This window comes from Notamacropus eugenii, chromosome 3, assembly GCF_028372415.1.
Source record: "Notamacropus eugenii isolate mMacEug1 chromosome 3, mMacEug1.pri_v2, whole genome shotgun sequence".
In the NCBI taxonomy this organism is placed as follows: domain Eukaryota; kingdom Metazoa; phylum Chordata; class Mammalia; order Diprotodontia; family Macropodidae; genus Notamacropus; species Notamacropus eugenii.
The window spans coordinates 481195577-481213257 of NC_092874.1; the positions used below are offsets into that span (position 1 = coordinate 481195577).

The following is a 17681-nucleotide window of genomic DNA, read 5'->3' on the forward strand; positions in this document are numbered from 1 at the left end:
GTCCCTTCTAACTCTATATGATCTTAGATAGGTTGGCCTTTGTTTTTCAGGTGAAGAAGCAAGGACAGGTAAAATAGCTTCCCAGAGTAGCTAATTCATGGCAGAACCAAGGCCAGAGCTAGTGATCTGGTATCTTCCACCACTGAAGGACTACACTCCCCTTAGAATTTGCTGGACAGCAGCTTGCTGTAGCTGAAATATCAGTTGCTCCCCTCCCAGTGTACTGGGAGTATGAGTGGCATGAGGATGTGGGTCAAACCCAGGGACGAGAACCCACAGGGACATAAGCTTAAAGGGGGAATCAATATCAAATTGGCACAATGGGTGAACCAAGGAGGATGGATCGTGGAATAGATCTGAATTTCGGGCAAGGGGATGGCAGGGGGGAAAAGAAGATGCTTCCAAAAAACCCAATAATTTTATAACTTGAACTCTTCTCGCCATCCCTTCGTTTCTGGAAAGTTGTACTATAGGTGTCTAAATCGGAAGCTGATAGTTTGCCACAGTGAAGGATAGAAGTCCCCAGTGGAGAAGGGCTGCTGTGGTCACGCATGATTTGCTTTGGGGTTTGGGGGCCTAACAGCAAAGAAACCTCCGCCCCCATAAGCGGCCTCCCGCTGCCCGCCTGGTACTGCTTGTTCTTTGGCGCTGCCGGAAGCTTTTTTCTTTTAAATAAGTTTTTATTGTCTTCCTTTTTTACAGCATCATAGTTTTCCTTCCTATGTTCTTCCCCCTCTCCAAGAGCCATCCCATATAACAAACAGTATTTTTTAAAGACAAAAGGAAAAAGAAGAGGAACAAATAAGCAGAACCTGAAAACGTACAATCAGCAGCTTTGTTTTCATCTGCCCTTCGAAAGGAGCCAGTTTGGTGGCCAGTCCCGCAGGGAAGTGGTGTAGTTCAGGAGGGAGAACCCGAGTCCCTGCCCTCTCTGGGCCTCAGAGTTCCTGTCAGTAAAATGGGAAGCTGCACTCCATCTGGGACCTCACAGAAATGAGAGCTGCCATCTGGGTTCAAAGTCCTAACGAATATGCACATACTGTATTCCCGACATCCTCACAGAACGTGGGTGGGTAGGGAGTTCCCCAAGGGGATTTGGTTTGAATTTCTGTTCTTAATAGTGGCCTCTGGGAGGTAGAGGTTAATTTCCTAATCTGATAAAAATGGATTTGGCCTAAATCTAGGATGTCTGCCACACTCCCCGAAGCTTCCCGAAGCAGATTAAAATGTAACTGGGAGATACCCAACAGAACAAAGATGATGCTAATAAGTGGTTTTCTCAGTCAATACTCAGCCTGCCGGGATCCTGATGTTTGGTTTAGTGGTCCCTGGTTCTCTCTGAGTTAAGACTTTGATGAAATGGATAGTACCTTTTCTGCTCTAAATAGGTGATTTAGATACGTATTCCAGCCTCAAGTCTCCTGATTTGACATGTGGATTGTCTGTATTTTAAAAAACTGTAAGCTGGTCAACTCCTCTTGTGGCTCAACTTTTTTTGGAGGGGATTGCAAACAAATATCAATATTAAGCTAATTAAAATATTTTATTAAATCAGGGTGTAAGGATATTTATCTCAAATTTAATATAAATTCACTTTTTCTTCTTGTTAGCATAATTCCCTCTCTTTTTGAAATGTGTAATAAAAACAACAAATAAAGATCATTATTAAAAAATTTAACTTCCCCTCTCTAAGGTAGGGCATCCCCATATTTGCATCTGAAGTATATGTCCTCTGCCCCCTGCAAAAAACATCCAAGAAAATGAGGCTGAGGCTGGAAAAATACAGTAGACTTCTCTTGTTCATCTGTATTTTACCTGGGGGAGGGGAGGGGAGGAATGGGAGGCGCTATAGATCCTGGGCTAAGGCTGGCTGGAGAGGCTGAGGCCTTCAGAGCTGTAAGAACTTGGAGTACACATGCTTGTGGTGCATTTCCACCCACCTGAGTGTACAAAGCTGCTCACCATCCCGATTAGGGCCTCATAACCTCCTCTCTAGCCCACTGAAATAGTCTAACTAATCTCCTTGTTTTCAGTCTCTTCCCTCACCTGGCTAGTTCCAGGTGTGGGAAAGGGGGAACAAGCACTGACATCTACTCTGTGCCAGCCACTAAGATAAGTAGATTTTCTTTTTAACAAGCATTTCATTTGGCCCTCACAACAACCTTGTGAGGTAAGTGCTATTATCGACCTATTTTACAGTTGAGTACACTGTAAGCAGAGGTTGTGACTTGTCCAGGGTCACACAGTGTCTGACATCAAATCTGAATTCAGGTCTTCCTGACTCCAGGTGCAGCAAACCGTCCTCTTCAGAATGTGGTTCCAGCCAGCCTACCTTCCTTATCTTCCCTCACGTGACCCCTCCCCTTCAAATTCTGGGTTGCCCACAACCACCTTCAACACCAAATTCAATATCCCTTTTCCCAGATTCTGTTCCTTAAATAGGCTGTTCTGAGTTCTTTGAAGACAATTTTCCCTCTTTTGCCTCCCACACAGTGCCCCGACTATGTGTGTGTGAAGAAATGCTCTACTGATGGAGTTTCACGCTTGTCTGCCACCTGACTTGCTTGGGGTCATGCATCTGGTGTGTGTAGTGACACTTGACCAATCTCATTCCCCTGTCTTTTCTCTTCTGCCAGAAAAACCTTTCATTCAGCTGCGAGGAAAGCAATCCCCATTCCTTGGTCTCCACCACCACATCTGATCACTTTTGGGATAATTCCCAGTGATTGACATGGGGCAAGGACCAGATAAAGTACTTGATTAATCAACAGGTGACAGAACCTGCAGAGGTGCTCTTACAAGGCCTGGGAAAAGCCCAAGCTTCAAGGGCAAGGTTCACATTTCTTGGAAAAGGACATCCTGAGAGTCTCCTTAGGAGATGTTCCTATAACAACTCTAATAGTTGGCCAACTCCTTCAGGGTCAGTCTGGTCCAGGGAAGGAAAAAAATGGCTCTTTTGCTACTTGGGAGATGGCAAGGCTTACAATTTGTCTCTGGTGCCAAAAGTATGACTTTAGGATGTTCTCAACGTGTGTCCCCCTCAATGATCCTATGGACTCGTTCACACTCTGCAGACTCTTTCTGAAAATGAACATAAAACCACATGACAGAGGGTATGCCAAGAAGGTATATATGCATGTCCCTGCATCTCTACCCAGAAATCAGATAGCTGGAGTACAGTGCTCTACCTAACCTTCTCATTTTATCTGGAGTACAATAGTTATTTCGGATCCACTTGGAAGTGGAGGAAACTGAGGCTCAGTCAAGGTGAGACCCAGATCTTCCTGACTTGCAGTCTGGATCTTGAGCTTCTCATGCAAATGTCGGTGAAAGAGCACTGAAGTGTTTCATTAGTGTCTCAAGCCTTGAGAGTTTATGCTCTGAGAATCTAATCCCACCTGCTGGAGAATGGTGGTCAGGCCAGGCACCTTTCCCAAGGACTTCAGGGTGGGTCCAGTTATTTGGATCTCATAGTTCCTGTTTCCAGTGTGGGTGGAAAGCAGAGGGAAGGGAATGCTAAAGCAGGTGGCAGCTTAGGAGAGCTGCCCCCCCACCCAAAGTTGAGCCAGTTAACTTGGGTTTTTCATAAAATAGGACAAAGAACTGAAACTTATTTGTACCTTCCAGGAAATACAATCTAAAATTTTTGCTTCATGCTGGCGAAGTATTTTTTCCCCAGGGATTTGCCTTTGTTTTGGTTCCAGTTTGTTTTCCAGTTACATTCTACAGTAGCTGCTGCTTTGTCCTTAAATTTTGTATCCAGAAAGCTCTTTGGCCAGTCTGCTTGAAATTCAGTATTTACAGTATGTTCTTACACCCTGATTAAGAGGGTGCAGAAGATGATTAACTCCACAGATCTTGGTAAAACACAAAAATTGGTGCCAGAACTAGTATTTAGTTTTGGTAAAAAAAAAAAAAAAAAAAAACAAACCCCTCCCCCCCCCAACTCACTAAATTTGAACAACATCATCCCCATCACTACCTAATCAAATAATCAATGAACAGTGATTAAGGGCCAGTCTATTATGCCCGAGGTCACTGGCGATAGAGCACTAGACTCATAGCAAAAAAACACATCCATAGTCTTTGAGCGACCAGCAGTGATTCAGCGGAAAAAGGACTAGAAATGTACAGATTTTCAATTGGAAAAGAGACCACTTCCTCCCTTCCTTGCAGCTTCCTTCACAGCTAAAACAAAACCATGCCCTGAATTAAAGAGAAACCAAGAACTTCCCAAGTGGCAGACATTTCGATCCCATCACTAACAGGATGTGTCTATTCCAAGGAAAGATTAAGATTTACCTGGTGGCTCCACCCCCCACCTCTTACAGCAGCTGATGGGGGCGGGGGGAGAAGAGGTATCTGCAAAGTACATTGACCTTGATTTAAAATAAAATGAAATAACAATTAATCTCATTGAGCTGTAATTCCAAGGTAAACATAACTCAACAGATTTAGTCTAGTAAAAGTAAACATTTTCCATTCATTTATTGTTAAACAGTATATGCTTCGATACAGGGGGGCCAAACAAACTTCAAACACTGCTAATGATGCCTAATTATGAAAGTGTGGCTTCTGAAGGAAAGTAAAAACCCAGTTAACAAACACCCAAAAGCGCATTACTGGTTGAACAATTTCATTTCCAAAGATCACAAGAGTTCTTTCCTGAAATGGTGATAAGTAGAACATTTTGTTAAAATTACAAAAGACATGGTACACAGAATCACACTAAAAGTGTTAAACGGTATGATATTTACAAAACAGGCCACTTCACGAGTTCCAAATTCTGATGACAGAACATCAGGAAAAGGGTCATGAAGAAAACATTAAAAAACAGGACTTAGAAAGCTCTTACTACAAATGTTAAAAAAAGAGCAGGAGTAGTAACTAGTCCACACGGGCACGAAATCTACCCAAATCTCTGAATCAGCTGCTGGTGAGTCTTCAGAGAGGCAGCACTTGTATCCAGATGGCAGTGGGGCACTGACAGGGCAGAGTGCCATCGGAACTTCGGAAACGTTTAACTGAAATATCTCCCCCTTCGGCCAGCAAACACCGTTTGCTCGTTGCTGTATTTTTGGTTCACATCTGTCACAGACACAGGCTCTAGTCCTGCCCAAGGGTCCTCAAGCATCGAAGGTTTGAAATAATTTTCCACATCATCAGATACTCTTTTCTCTTTGCCACGCGCTGAACCAAATGGTGTAGATGTCCTGGGTGAGCCCTTTGGAGAAAACCATCAAAGGAAATATTCAGCAAAAAGACAAAGTATAAATGATTTTAAAGAGAAAAATGAGAATTAGCTTCTTCTCCAGAGTCTTTTTCAGAAATTAAAACCTTACTGAAGTCAGTGTTATCTTGCCACCAAGGACACTACGGAAGATGGCTGAGTTATGATCCACAGCAGTGTCTCCTGCCATGCTCCTGCGGGAGGGGCTGAGGGCCACCGTTCCACAGCTGAAGAAAGAACCACAGGAGTGTCTGCGTGTGGCCGCTGTCTTATACGTTCACCACAGTGCTTTATAAATGCAGTTATCGATACAAAACAAACAACTACTGAGCACTAAGCAGGGCCTCAGGCAGAGCTGCAGGGGGTCAGAGGCATCACCCTACCAAGAGCCACAGTGCCCACAACTGGAGTCAGGACTGGCCAAACCCGCTTTGACTCTAGCACCCCACAAGGGGAAAAGGATTTCTTCTGCTCTTAGATGAACACGCGGAACAAAACTAAAAAAAATCCTATTTCTGTAAAACGTGGGTTGTTAAAACTCGGTTTAAACTCTAAAGTAGGGTATTGATGGAGGCTCTGAAAGAGGGGGAGTTAAAGCAGCCTTCCCTGTTCTCTACCCAAGCCAGAACAGGGAGAATACACTGGACAGATCCAGCGATTCCTCCCTGTTGCCAGCATCAAGCGATGATGATGATACTGCTTCTCATTTATTGTGATGAAAAAATACAAGCGTGCCAAGAGCAAGAACGCAGCGCATTTCATCAATGTCCAGCGAAATGATCTGCCTCAGGACAGCAGGACTAGTCTGGAAAAGGCAGCGGGCTTCCTTCAGCCCAACGCAGTGTCCTCCGATCAACCTGGTAAAGGCAAGCCCCTTGGCTTCAAGCAGGAAGGAAAGCAGATGAAGGAATACTATGGATGTCCTGTCTTACTTCCCCTCCCGCCACGGTCTCTACTTGGACCTCTTCATTTTCTCAGGAAAGTCCATTCTCCAGCCTTGCGCCTCCAGACAAGGCCCTTCCAAGTCAGAGGGCACGCCAAAACAAGTCCTCTGCCTCTAGCTACATTTTCTCCAAATGCCCACGTTCCAAATCTAGCCACTTAAACATCAGTGAGCGCCTTTAAGAAATGGTCCATCCTGAGGCAGCGTGTGAGTGAGCGCTAAGCAGAGCAGCAGGACCCCCGGACAGGAGCCCCGTCCGCAGCGCTCTCTAAGCCAAGGCTGGCAGGACTGCGTCCCAGCGGGCACTAGAGCGACCTACCGTCGGGCTCTAGGACGCTCTCTGACTCTCCGCTTCGCGTGGAGACAACTGACATTCTGCGTCCAGAGCCCCGGGAAGGAGCCTGCCCGTCCCCATTCCCCTCCCCCGCCCGGCGCTGCTCTGGGGCTCTGACCCGGACACGCGTGCGCACAGGTCACTTTAAAAGCCGTGTTTTCTGCCGACAACGCAACGATAACAGCTGGCCGTTACGCGGCCTCGCTGCGTGCCAGGCGCTGCGTGCCAGGCGCTGCGTTCAGCACTTCACCACCCTCGGGAGGCAAGCGCTGGGATCGAGCCCGTTTTACAGAGGAGGTGCCAGGGTCAGGCAGCTAACAAACGTCTGAAGGGGGTTCCGAACCCAGTCTGCCTAACTGCCGAACTCCGAGGTCCCGCCTCATCCCTCGGACAGCAGAGGGACACAGGCTCCTTCCCGCACACCCGGTCCGGAATGCTGTCACCGTGACTGCGCCCCCTGGGGCCCGGCGACCCCCCGCCAGGCCTGCAGCGCCCCCCAAGGGGGTCAGAGAGACGAGGAAAGGCCCCGAAGGGAGAGAAGTATCCCTGGCAGCGCACTCATGGTGGCAGAGCCGGAAACAGGGGCGTCTGCCAGCTGGGCAAGGCTTGGCGAAAGAACGGGACTGACCGCTCCTGGGTCAGGGCGAGCCGAGGCCTGGGGGCAGACGCGGGGGAACAAGCGTCCGGAGAGCCTGCAGGCTGACCCCGCCACGGCCAGGGCGGTGACCCGCTGTGCCTGGCTCTGTGTGTCTGTGAGGGGTGCGGGAGGAAGAGGATCTGGAACGGAGAATACGGTGAACCCGACTTTTGAAAAGCCGGAAATATGACCTCGAAAATGAATCCTTAAAAAGAAAACGCATTCGTCTACACCTGCGAGGGTCAGCTGCGCTTCAACAGGTCGGCGCTTCTCAAGATCCAGGTAAATCATGAATTGATTCCTGCCCATTTTATGCTTTTTCTGGCCAAGTGCCTCCACTTTTAAGTGGACAAGCTTAGAGCGAGCTCTGAAGAGGGGCTGCTATCACCAGGGCTGCACGGGCTGCGCCGCGTCCCTCGGGGAGGCCCACGCACAAGCGAGCGCCGCCATCCCGCAGAGCTGCTGGTGGCGGCACGGAGGAGCCTTCCGTGGGGAGGGGCCTTCCGTGGGGAGGGGCCTTCCGTGGGGAGGGGCCTTCCGTGGGGAGGGGCCTTCCGTGGGGAGGGGCCTTCCGTGGGGAGGGGCGCCCCGGGCACGTCTGCCCTCCCTAGGAGCTGAGCCCGCCCGCTGCCCCCGGGCACACCCCGACAGCGCTCTCGGAAGGCTCCCGCTCCCCGGGGTCCCCCCGCCGTGCCTGGACGTGCGGTCGGCACGCCGCCCGGCCCGAGGGGCCCGCCCCCGCCCTTCTCCCCTTCCTGCGGGCCGGCTTCTAGGAGGGCCCTTCCCGCACCCGCGGACACACGAGGCCTCGCGTCCACACCGCTCCAGGGGCCGCCCCGCCAGTGTAGACGGCCCCACCTTCCCCCGCGGGGAACCCCCCAGCTTCGGGCCGTTCGGTCCAGGGGCCCCCTCGGAGAAGCGCCGGCGTGCGGGGCGCCCCTTTTCCTCCTCGTCCCGCCACGGTTCCCTGCTAACGCTCTCCGCTCACGCCCAGCTGGGGGGGGGGCAGCACCAGCCCCCCCAGTTTAAAGGGGGTCACGCCTTTTAAGAGCCCCGGGGCGCGGCCCGCCACCCCAGGGGCTGCTCACTCCTCCCCTCCCCCTCCCCGAGCGGCCCCCGCACGTACCTGGAGCGGCCTGGGCGGCGGGCCCGGGGAGAAGCCGGTCGGAGGGCCCGAGTAGCCCGGGCCCGAGGCCGGGGAGCCGGAGGAGGGCGCGCGGGGCCGGGCGCGGGGCCCGAAGGGCGGCGTCTGGTGCGGGCTCCCGTAGCCGTCCCGCGGGGAGGACGGCCGCGGAGAGCTCCGAAAGCCGCCACCTCCGCCGCCCCAGGAGCCCGGGCTGGGCCCCGCGAAGGGCGGCGTGGGCGGGCGGAAACTCGGCCGGTGCATGCGGGCGTGGGGCCGCGGGGCTGGGGGCTGCGAGGCTGTGGGGCCGGGGGCTGGGGGCCGGGGCCGGCGCGGGCGCGGGCGCGGGGGATGCCTCCGCAGGCGCCTCCGCCCGAGAGCGCAAGCGAGACCGAGGCTACGCGCCCCGCGCCTGCGCTCCGAGGCCTCCGCGGGTTACCGCCGAGAATGCCGCCGAGGCTGCTGCAGTAAGGTTCCGGCCCACAACGTTCCGGGCTCCGCGAGCGACTGGAGGGGAGGCGGGGCGGGGCCTGGGGCGGGGCGGCGGGGCCTGGGGCGGGGCTTCGGGGCCTGGGCCCGCCCTCTCCGGACGCAGAGTCCGCCTCGTGGCCGGGTCGTGCACGTGAGCTCCAAGGTTCAGGTGCGGGTCCTGTACCTTTGGAGCGTCCCTGAACGCACTCCTGCTTCCTGGTGCTCTGTGCCGCCGGGGCCCCTGTGCCCCCCACGACGCCTGCCCGCCCCCTCTGCCCCATCGGCGCCTGCTTGGCCCCCTGTGCCCCACCCCCCCACGGCGCCTGCCCAGGCCCCCGGACTCGCCCTCTTGCCCCCGGGTTGCGCTGGTGCGCGGGGCCCGCTTCGGACGTCGGCTCGCGGAGCTCGGGATGCAGGCGGTCGGGGTCGTGTCGCGCTGCGCTGGGAGGATCGGAGGTCCGAGGCGGTTCAGGAGCAGCTGCCCACGTCCAGGTAGTCAGCCCCTGCCAGCCCCAGCCGTCGGGGCCGGAAGAAGCCGTGGAGGAGCGGGGCAGGCGCGTCTCCGGCCCCTCGGACCCAAGGGTCTGCCCGCCCCTGGGCGCCCTTCCGCCGGGTCCCTTCCTCCCCATAGTCTACAGGTGTGCAGGTGCCAAGTGGGCACGCGCTGGAGAAGCACCCCTGGGGCTCAGTTGGTACCTGTATGAATAAGGAGGTTGCACTAAGGGGCTTCTTAGACCCTTTCTAGCTCTAAATTGGATGTCTTCGCTAGATTTTCCTACTTTACTCCGATTTCCCAGACACCTAGTGGGTAGAAGGCTGGCCTCAGGGACAGGAATACTTGGCTTAAGTGAAGGCTGTTCTTAGCAAAGAAGCGGAGGCAGCTGGTGGTGCAGTGGACGGGACTCTGGGCCGGTCGTCTGGCCTCAGACAATACCTGTGTGACCCTGGACAAGTCACAACCTTTTGCCTCAGTTTCCCTGACTGTAAAATGGGGTTAATAACGGCCCTTTTCTCCCATGATTGTTGTGAAGGATCAAATGAGATAATATTTGCTTGAGAAATGATTTCTCTCCCTTGTTTAATAACTATTATATTAGGACCCAGGTTTTTCCCTTTTTCTACTCCCTCATTCGGAAATCAACCAGTGTGGGAAATCTCCCTCAAGGATGTACCCAGGCCACGATCTAATCGGGCAGTAAAAGAAGTCCCAAGTTTGGGCTAATGAGTGCCTTCTTGCTAGTTAGGTTCGCTCTGACAGGTCTGGGAAAACGTGGGTCCTTCCTTTTGTCAGACAGGTGATACGGAAATTGAGAAGTCTTTGACCGAGACCTGGGTGACCCAAGTCACTACTCCAAGCCCACCTTCTCATTGTAATGTTCTTTTTCTCATTAATTCTTAACCGTCAGAGTTAATTGAATCCTGCTCTTCCAAGGGCATACAAACGGTGAGCCATTAGGGGTCTTTCAGTCTAAGAGAGACAGCCAGATGGCCGTCTTTTTGTTAATAAATATGCTGGCCTTATTAATAAGATGGTGAAGTTACCCAGAAACTATGCCTCAAACTTTGTTGAAATACCATAGTTGTAAATAACCACAACTAAACGTAAAACTCAAGGCCCTAGCACAGCGCCTGGTAGATAGGAGGCACTCTGTAAATCTTGGTTCCCTCCCTGTACTCCCCGTCTCTCACACCTGCTGGCTTTGTGACCCAGAGTATAGTCTTTCAGTGCCCCAGACAACTCTACTATGTGCTACCGTTCTTCCTTGAGGAGGGAATGTCCTTACAAAGAGTCTCCTTGACCAATGAAATCACAGGTCTGGGAGTCTCCCCTCCCCACCCCAAGACTCCCATGGCAGAGTCCTTCTCCCTGAAATACTAGACTGTGAATTTGGTGAAATCCCAGCTTCCTTACATGAACGCTGGACTTTACTCTTTGCTCCCTGGCTTGTCTTCTCAGGGAAAACCCTGAACTCTTGCTGATCCTCAGATTACTAATTTTACTAGTCTTTTACTAGGATTGACTACTAAAATGACTAATTTTACCTAGGATTTTCTTATCTTCTCTCTAACAAAGGTTTTGAATGCTAATCACTCATGAGTCCTGAAGACAAATCCCACTCTCCATTACTCTTGGATGTAGAAAGGCCATACATGGAGTCAGAGCCTTGGAGGATCAAATCCCAGCTCTGCTACTCACTGCCCTTGTGACCTTGGACAAGTCTCTTTACCTCTCTAGGCCTTAGTTTCCTTTCTTATAAAATGAGAGCTTAGACTCCATGATGTTTTTAGCTCTTAATCTTGCAAGTAAATTAATTCTAGCCTCTAATACTATCTGTGTGCATTTGGCTGCAGCTAGGTTGTGAATTGGATGGAGCGCTGACTTGGGAGTGCAAATCTGGCTTTAGATGTTTACTAGTTGTGTCCCTGGGCAATTCAGTTAACCTTTGTCTGCCTCAGTTTCCTCATGTGTAGAATGGGGATATTAATAGAATCTATCTTACAGTGTTGTTCTGAGGGTGAAATGAGATCAGATATATGAAGCACTTTGCAAACCTTAAGGCGCCATATAAATGTTAGCTATCATTATTATCCTCATTTTACAGATGAGGAAACAAGCTCAGAGAGATTAAGCAATTTGAATCAGGGTCTCCCTGACTCCAGGTTCTAGCAATTGATTGTAATCAATGTGTCAGAAATATATGTCCTGTTGGACTGTGAGCTCATTTAGAGCAGTCACTGAGTACTTTTCTTTTGTAGTCCCAGAAGCTCTCACTTTGCATACAGTAGGTATTTAATACATGTTTGTTGTGTTGGATTGGATTTAATCAAATCCTGTGAAGGTGTTTATCATTCTAGACCTTTGTTGGAAGACAAGAAAAGTGCTATGTAAAACCAGTAACAGACCTAAGTTTTACCCACTAAATAAAAGAAAAATTGGAATTAGAAACTGCTATTTAGACTATTGTTTGTGCCTGTTAGAGAATATCATTCTTGGAATTGCCCTAATTTATGTTCTTTACCCCCACCTCCACCCCACTGATCCCAGTCTATGAGGCAAACTCTTACAATAGCTGGTAAAGCCCAAACTTGTTTTCTCTATCCATTGTGCTGGAATACAGTTATTTACTGTAATACAGGAGAAAAAGGGAAAAAACTCACCACATTATATTTCTTTTAAATTAATTTCTTGGCCACCACATATCTCTAAGCAGCCCACTGGAGATGCTGAGGTAACTGTCCCCAGCCTAGTCAAGTTTGCAGACAGAGCCATGTAGCAAAAGCCCTGGAGAAACTAGCATATGCTTTCCCAGACTGTCCTGCTTTTGTAACATCTGTTGCAAAGTAGGGATGAAACATACTGGAGAACTAGCATTCCTTCCCAGGCTACATTTTAGCCCCTTGTGTCAGGAGATGGAGAGAATGTGCCTTTGAAAGTTAATGTGCATGTTCCCTTCCAGGGTGGAGTCCTCTGCTACACTGCAGCCCTTTGAATACTTGAAGGCAGTGGGCATGGCTCTGTATCTCCTTCAGACTAAGCAATCCACAGTTGGTATTCAGATGCCAGGGTCCTTTTCCATCCTGCTTGTCCTCCTAACTCTCACTATCCTTCCTAACATGTGACTCCCTGAACTGAACCCCCTACTCCAGATGGGGTCTGACCTGAGCACAGTGCACAGGGCACTTACCTAGAAGCCACACCTTTCTTCATGTACCCCCAGATCAAGTGGACTCTTGGGTTCCACGTCACCTGACTGGCCTGTGCTTAATTCACAGTCCGCTAAAACCCCCATTATTTCCTTTTGTGCCCTCAGAATTTCATGCCTGGGAACTTGACATTGATGCTAGGCAGTGTTGGAGTCATCTTGGCTGACTAAGAAAGTCAAATACAGAGTCTGTTCTTCCCCATCCCCTTTCTTCCCCCAAAACACTTTCACAGAACTTTATTTGGTAGCAAAGAACTGGAAACATAGTAGATGCTATTTAACCAGGAACTGGATAAATAAATTATGGGACATGAATGAACTGGAATGTTACTGTGCTGTAAGAACTAGATGAATGAATGAAAAAACCTTTACTATGTGCAAAGCACTGTACTGATGAGCATGGAGAATGCAAGCTCCTCCCTCACATTTCAATAGCAAGAGAAAATATATTACAGGACAATTCAGCTGCAGGCCTGAGGGAAAGATCCATTGTCCTTAGGGGGCAGTGAAGCCTTTTCCTTAAGGTTATTTCTGTCGTGAAGACCAGATTCCTTTGTGATGGTGAGCCTTTATCAGCCAATGTCCAGGGCTTTGGTGGTGACAGTTTCCTTTTCTGGGTTTTCATTAATGTGACTGCTGAGGAGGTCAGGGGTGTAGCATCTGCTGCATGCCAGTGCCCAAATCTGCTAAGGTTGTTTTCCTGGAGCACGGCTGCCAGGGCCCTTGCCAGGGCTCTCTGAGAAGCCTGTAATGAGACCTCCAAGGACCGATATCAGACTGAAGAGAACAGCCCCAGGATAATAAGGTAAATGAGAACAGCGGTAAAGAGCTAAATAAAGCACTTATGGGTTCTAGGTATTGTTGTTTAAATAGGTGCTTTATTTGATCCTCACAACAATCTTGGGGGATAGGTGCTATTATTATCCCCTTTTTATAGATGAGGAAACTGAGGCAAACAAAGGTAAAGTGACTTGCCCAGAGTCACACAGCTAGTTGATATCGGAGGTTAGATTTGAACTTGGGTCTTTCTGACTCCAGGCCTAAATACTCTAGCCACTGAGCCACCCAGCTGCAGAGGTCTGAATAACTGGAGGCCCCCATTATGATTGCTACATAATGCCTTTTTGGCAAACTTAAAAAAAATTTATTGTTAACTTTTGTTTTTATATCAGATTCATTTCCCAACACATCCCTCCCTGTTCATCCATTGTGAACCCCTATAATGAAGAATTAATGAGAGGGAAAAGAATTGTCTCAGCAAAACTAATCGACATGTCATCCAAATCTGCCGGTATATCCAGGCTTCCACACTCATCATCTCCTACCTCTTCGAATCAGAGAGGGAGGTTTATTCTTTTTTTTAACTTTTCAGATTTTAAACTAAACATTCCTCCAAATGATCATTTCCTTATACACATCAGAACATAAAAAGATTGCATATGAAATGGAAACCTTAATTTCATACTGCTTGCCTTAAAAGTGTATAATAAAGTGTACATGCTGCTTTAAGAATTGTCCTATATACATCTTTGCTTCCTTCTGAACATTCTTGTTCTTCTCTGCATTTAAAAAAGTTTCAATCTCCCTCTCTCCCTCCTCTCCTCCCTTTCTCTCCTCTCCTCTTCCCCTTTCCTCCCTCTCCATGCTTCACTCTCTCCCTCTTTCTCCCTTTTCCTCCCCAACCCTTCCATCCGAATTGAAAACTGAGAGGAAAGGAAATCATGACAGATAAGCAAGTCGAACAAAACAGATCACACAGTGGCCATGTCCAAAGAGTCTATCTCTTTCTGCGCCTTGACTCCATGAGCTCTCTGTCAGTGGGTGCTTAGCAGACTTCATTAAAGGTTTCCTGGTGACATGGTTGGTCCTTGTGTTGATCGCAGTTCTTAAGTCTTTACAATGATGTTGTCCTTCTATAAATGGTTCTGGGTCTGTTCACTTCCCTCTGCATCAGTTGAAGTTCCCTACTACTTTTTGACACCATCTTTTTTTGTCATTTCTTATGGCCCAATACTCCGTGACACTCACATTCTCTTTGTATTCAGTCGTTCCCTTTTTGATAGACCCTTTCTCGCTTCCATTCTATGTCTTCCTTTTTGCTTTTCCTTTTAATTCCATGCATCCTTTTTAAGGGTCAGAAGGTTAGGTTTACTTGAGACTGTTCTCTCCACGTTTTCATTCTTTGTCTTAACCTTCCTTATCCCCTCTTGTTTCTTTGACTTTGATGTATTTCTACACCAAAGTAATTGTGTGCGTGTGTATATTCTTTGTCTATTTTAGATAAGAATGAGGTTCATCTAATGCTTGCTCCTTTCATCCCTTCCTCCATGTTTGTTTAGTCTTCTAATCATGTGACCCAGTTATGAAAAATAGCAAGTTCCACCTCCTTTTTACTAGTGTATTCTTTTTCACTTCCCCCTTTTCCATACTCTCACACTCTTATCAGAATCAATTTAATGCCCAATTCCTCTTTTTTGTTTAAAAAAATTGAACTTAATGCACTTTTAAGACATATTTCTGAAAGGGAACTTCTTTCTTCTCTCTTTCTTAAAAATGTTAGCAGCGTATCATCATATGGCCCTTTTCCTGTTCAAATAAATTTACCTTTCTGGGTTTCTCTATTCTCTTGGATTTAGTGTTTCTTAGTTTCCATTCAGCTCTCATTTTTTCATTTGCAGTGCTTAAAAGTCTTCTTTACAATTAAAGGTCCATTTTTCCCCATGTATGATTATATTAAACTTTTCAGGGTAGATTATTCTTGAACCATAAGCCTGTATTATTTGCTGTTTGGAGTGTTGCATTACAGAGTCTCTTATATGTAGGAAGAGCTGCCAGATCTTGTGTGATTCTAATTGTGGTTCCTTGAACTCCCTTCTGGATGTTTATGATGGTCGTTGTTTGGCATGAAAGCTATGAATTTTATTGTGATGTTGAGACTTTCTTTCTCTTGGGGTTTCTTTCAGGAAGTGATGTATGGATTCTTTCTGTCTTCACTTTGCTCTTTGATTCTAATAGAACTAGACAGTTTTCATTTAGGATTGCTTAAATTAGGGTATTAAGGGGTTTTTTTAAATCATGATTTTCAGGGAAGTCATTGACTCTTAAATTATCTCTCAAAATTTTTTCAAGGTCAGTTCTTTTTACTGTCAGATATCTTACTTTTTCTTGCACATGGGTTTGTCATGTCTGACGGTGTCTTGACAGAGATTCTGGAGCAGTTTGCCATTTCTTTCTCCAGCTCATTTTTTAAATGAGGAAACTGAGGCAAACACGATTAAGTGACTTGCCCAGGATCACATAGCTAATTAAGCGTCTGAGGCCAGATTTGAACTCAGGAAGTTAAGTCTTCTTGACTTCAAGCCCATTTCTCTACCCACTGCGCCACCTAGATGTCATTCATGGGTAGACTGAGTCAATACGATAAAAATGATAAATCTACCTAAGTTCATTTGCTTTTCCAGTGCTATGCAAATTGAACTACCAAAAATTATTTTGTAGAGGTAGAAGAAAAAGTAGCAAGGTTCATTTGGAAGAACAAAAGGTCAAACACATCAAGGGAATCCATGAAAAAAAAAGATGAAGGAAGATGACCTAACAGTAGCAGATCTCAAACTATATTACAAAGTATAATCATCAAAACAATCTGGTGCTGGCAAATAAATAGAGTGATAGATCAGTGGAATAGATTAGATACACAATGCACAGCAGTAAATGACCACATTTATCTGGTGTTTGATAAACTGAAAGATACAATATTTTGGGATAAGAACACATTATTTGACAAAAATTGCTGGAAAAACTAGAAAGCAGATCGGCAGAAACTAGTTATAGACCAACATACTCACATTATAACCAAGGGAAGGTGAAAATAGGTACACGACTTAAACCTAAAGGGTGATACTGTTAGCAAATTAGGGGAATATCTTCAGATCCATTGATAAGGGAAGAATTTATGCCAAGTAGAGAGCATTATGGAATATAAAATAAATAATTTTGATTATACTAAATTAAAAAGGTTTTGCACAAGTAAAACTGAGATTAGAAGGAAAACAGAAAATTGTGGAACAAAATTTTATAGCAGGTTTCTCTGATTATTTCTCAAATATATAGAGAATTTAGCCAAATTTATAAGAATATGAATCATTCTCCAACTGATAAATGATCAAAGGAAATGAACAGGCAGTTTTCAGAAGAAGAAATCAAAGCTATCTACAATCATCTGTGCTAGATTCCTATTAAGTAGAGAAATGCAAATTAAAACTCTGAGGTACCACCCCACACCTGTCATATTGACTTACATGACAGAAGAAGAAAATGATAAACGTTGGAGGTGATGTGGAAATATTTGGACTCTAATGAACTGTTGATAGAGCTGTGAACTGATCTAACCGTTCTGGATATCATTTAGGAACCAGGGCCAAAAGGCAATGAAACTGTGCGTACTCTTTGAGGTAAAAGAGATCTAAGGAAAAAGGAAAGGACCTATTTGTACACATTTCTAGCATCTCTTTTTGTGGTGGCAAAGAATTGGAAATTGAAGAGATGCCCATGAATTGAGGAATGGCTGAACAAGTCATAATATGTGATTGTGATGGAATCCTATCCAAAATGAGGGCAGTGGATAGAATGCTGGACCTGGAGCCAAGGAGACTCCTCTTCCTGAGTTCAAAATTTGGCCTCAAACACTAGTGTGACCCTGAGCAAGTTACTTGCCTCAGTTTCCTTATCTGTAAAATGAACTGGAGGAGGAAATGACAAACCACTCCAGTATCTTTGCTAAGAAAACACCAAATGCGGTCGTGAAGAATCAGACGTGACTGGAAATCAACTGAAGCTGATAAAAAATAATTAGCAGGATACTTTCAGAAAAGCATCAGATCTGCAAACTGCTGCAAAGTGAAGTGGGTAGAACCAGGCAAACATTGTATACAGTAACAGCAATGTTGTATGATGATCAACTGTGAATGACTTAAGATATTCTGATGAATACAATGATCCATGGTAATTCCAAAGGACTTGTGATGAAAAATGCTCTCTGCCCCAGAGAAGGAACTAGTGGAATCTCAATGAAGATTTTAACATACTTTATAAAAAACACCACAACTTTATTTTTCTTGTTTTTTAGGGGAGAAGTGTTTTTGTTCAACATGGCGAATATGGAAATATGTTTTGCATGACTTCACATGTATAATCTATATCAAATTGCTTGCCTTCTCAATGAGGAGGGAGGGGAGAGAGA

At 47.1% G+C, this 17681-nt stretch overlaps 2 protein-coding genes across 6 annotated transcripts in view; one reads left to right on the plus strand and one right to left on the minus strand.

Moving 5' to 3' along the window:
* Positions 1-4463: 4463 nt before the first annotated feature.
* On the minus strand, positions 4464-8707 carry MPLKIP (M-phase specific PLK1 interacting protein). The gene is made up of 2 exons (XM_072599109.1): positions 8271-8707; positions 4464-5224 (listed from the first exon to the last, which is right to left on the minus strand). Exons 1-2 carry the CDS (start codon positions 8529-8531, stop codon positions 5021-5023), a joined length of 465 nt encoding a protein of 154 aa, XP_072455210.1. The 5' UTR covers positions 8532-8707; the 3' UTR covers positions 4464-5020.
* Positions 8708-8833: 126 nt separating this feature from the next.
* Positions 8834-17681, plus strand: part of SUGCT (succinyl-CoA:glutarate-CoA transferase) — a 634978-nt gene continuing 626130 nt past the window's right edge. For 2 of the 5 annotated variants that reach the window (XR_011964838.1, XM_072599106.1), the window contains exon 1: positions 8841-9230. Coding sequence is in view for 4 of the 5 variants with exons in the window: in XM_072599106.1 (XP_072455207.1) it covers positions 9149-9230 (82 nt within the window). In the remaining variant the exon portion in view is untranslated. Of the gene's footprint in view, positions 9231-17681 lie in introns of all 5 variants that reach the window. The other 3 variants (XM_072599107.1, XM_072599108.1, XM_072599104.1) reach the window with 3 other exon arrangements.

Excerpts from the sequence above, each read along its gene's own strand:
- MPLKIP (XM_072599109.1), bottom strand. The coding sequence starts at position 8,531 with ATGCACCGGCCGAGTTTCCGCCCGCCCACGCCGCCCTTCGCGGGGCCC. Across the intron at positions 5,225-8,270 it reads CGCCGCCCAGGCCGCTCCAG|GGCTCACCCAGGACATCTAC; the intron begins GTACGTGCGGGG and ends TTTTCTCCAAAG.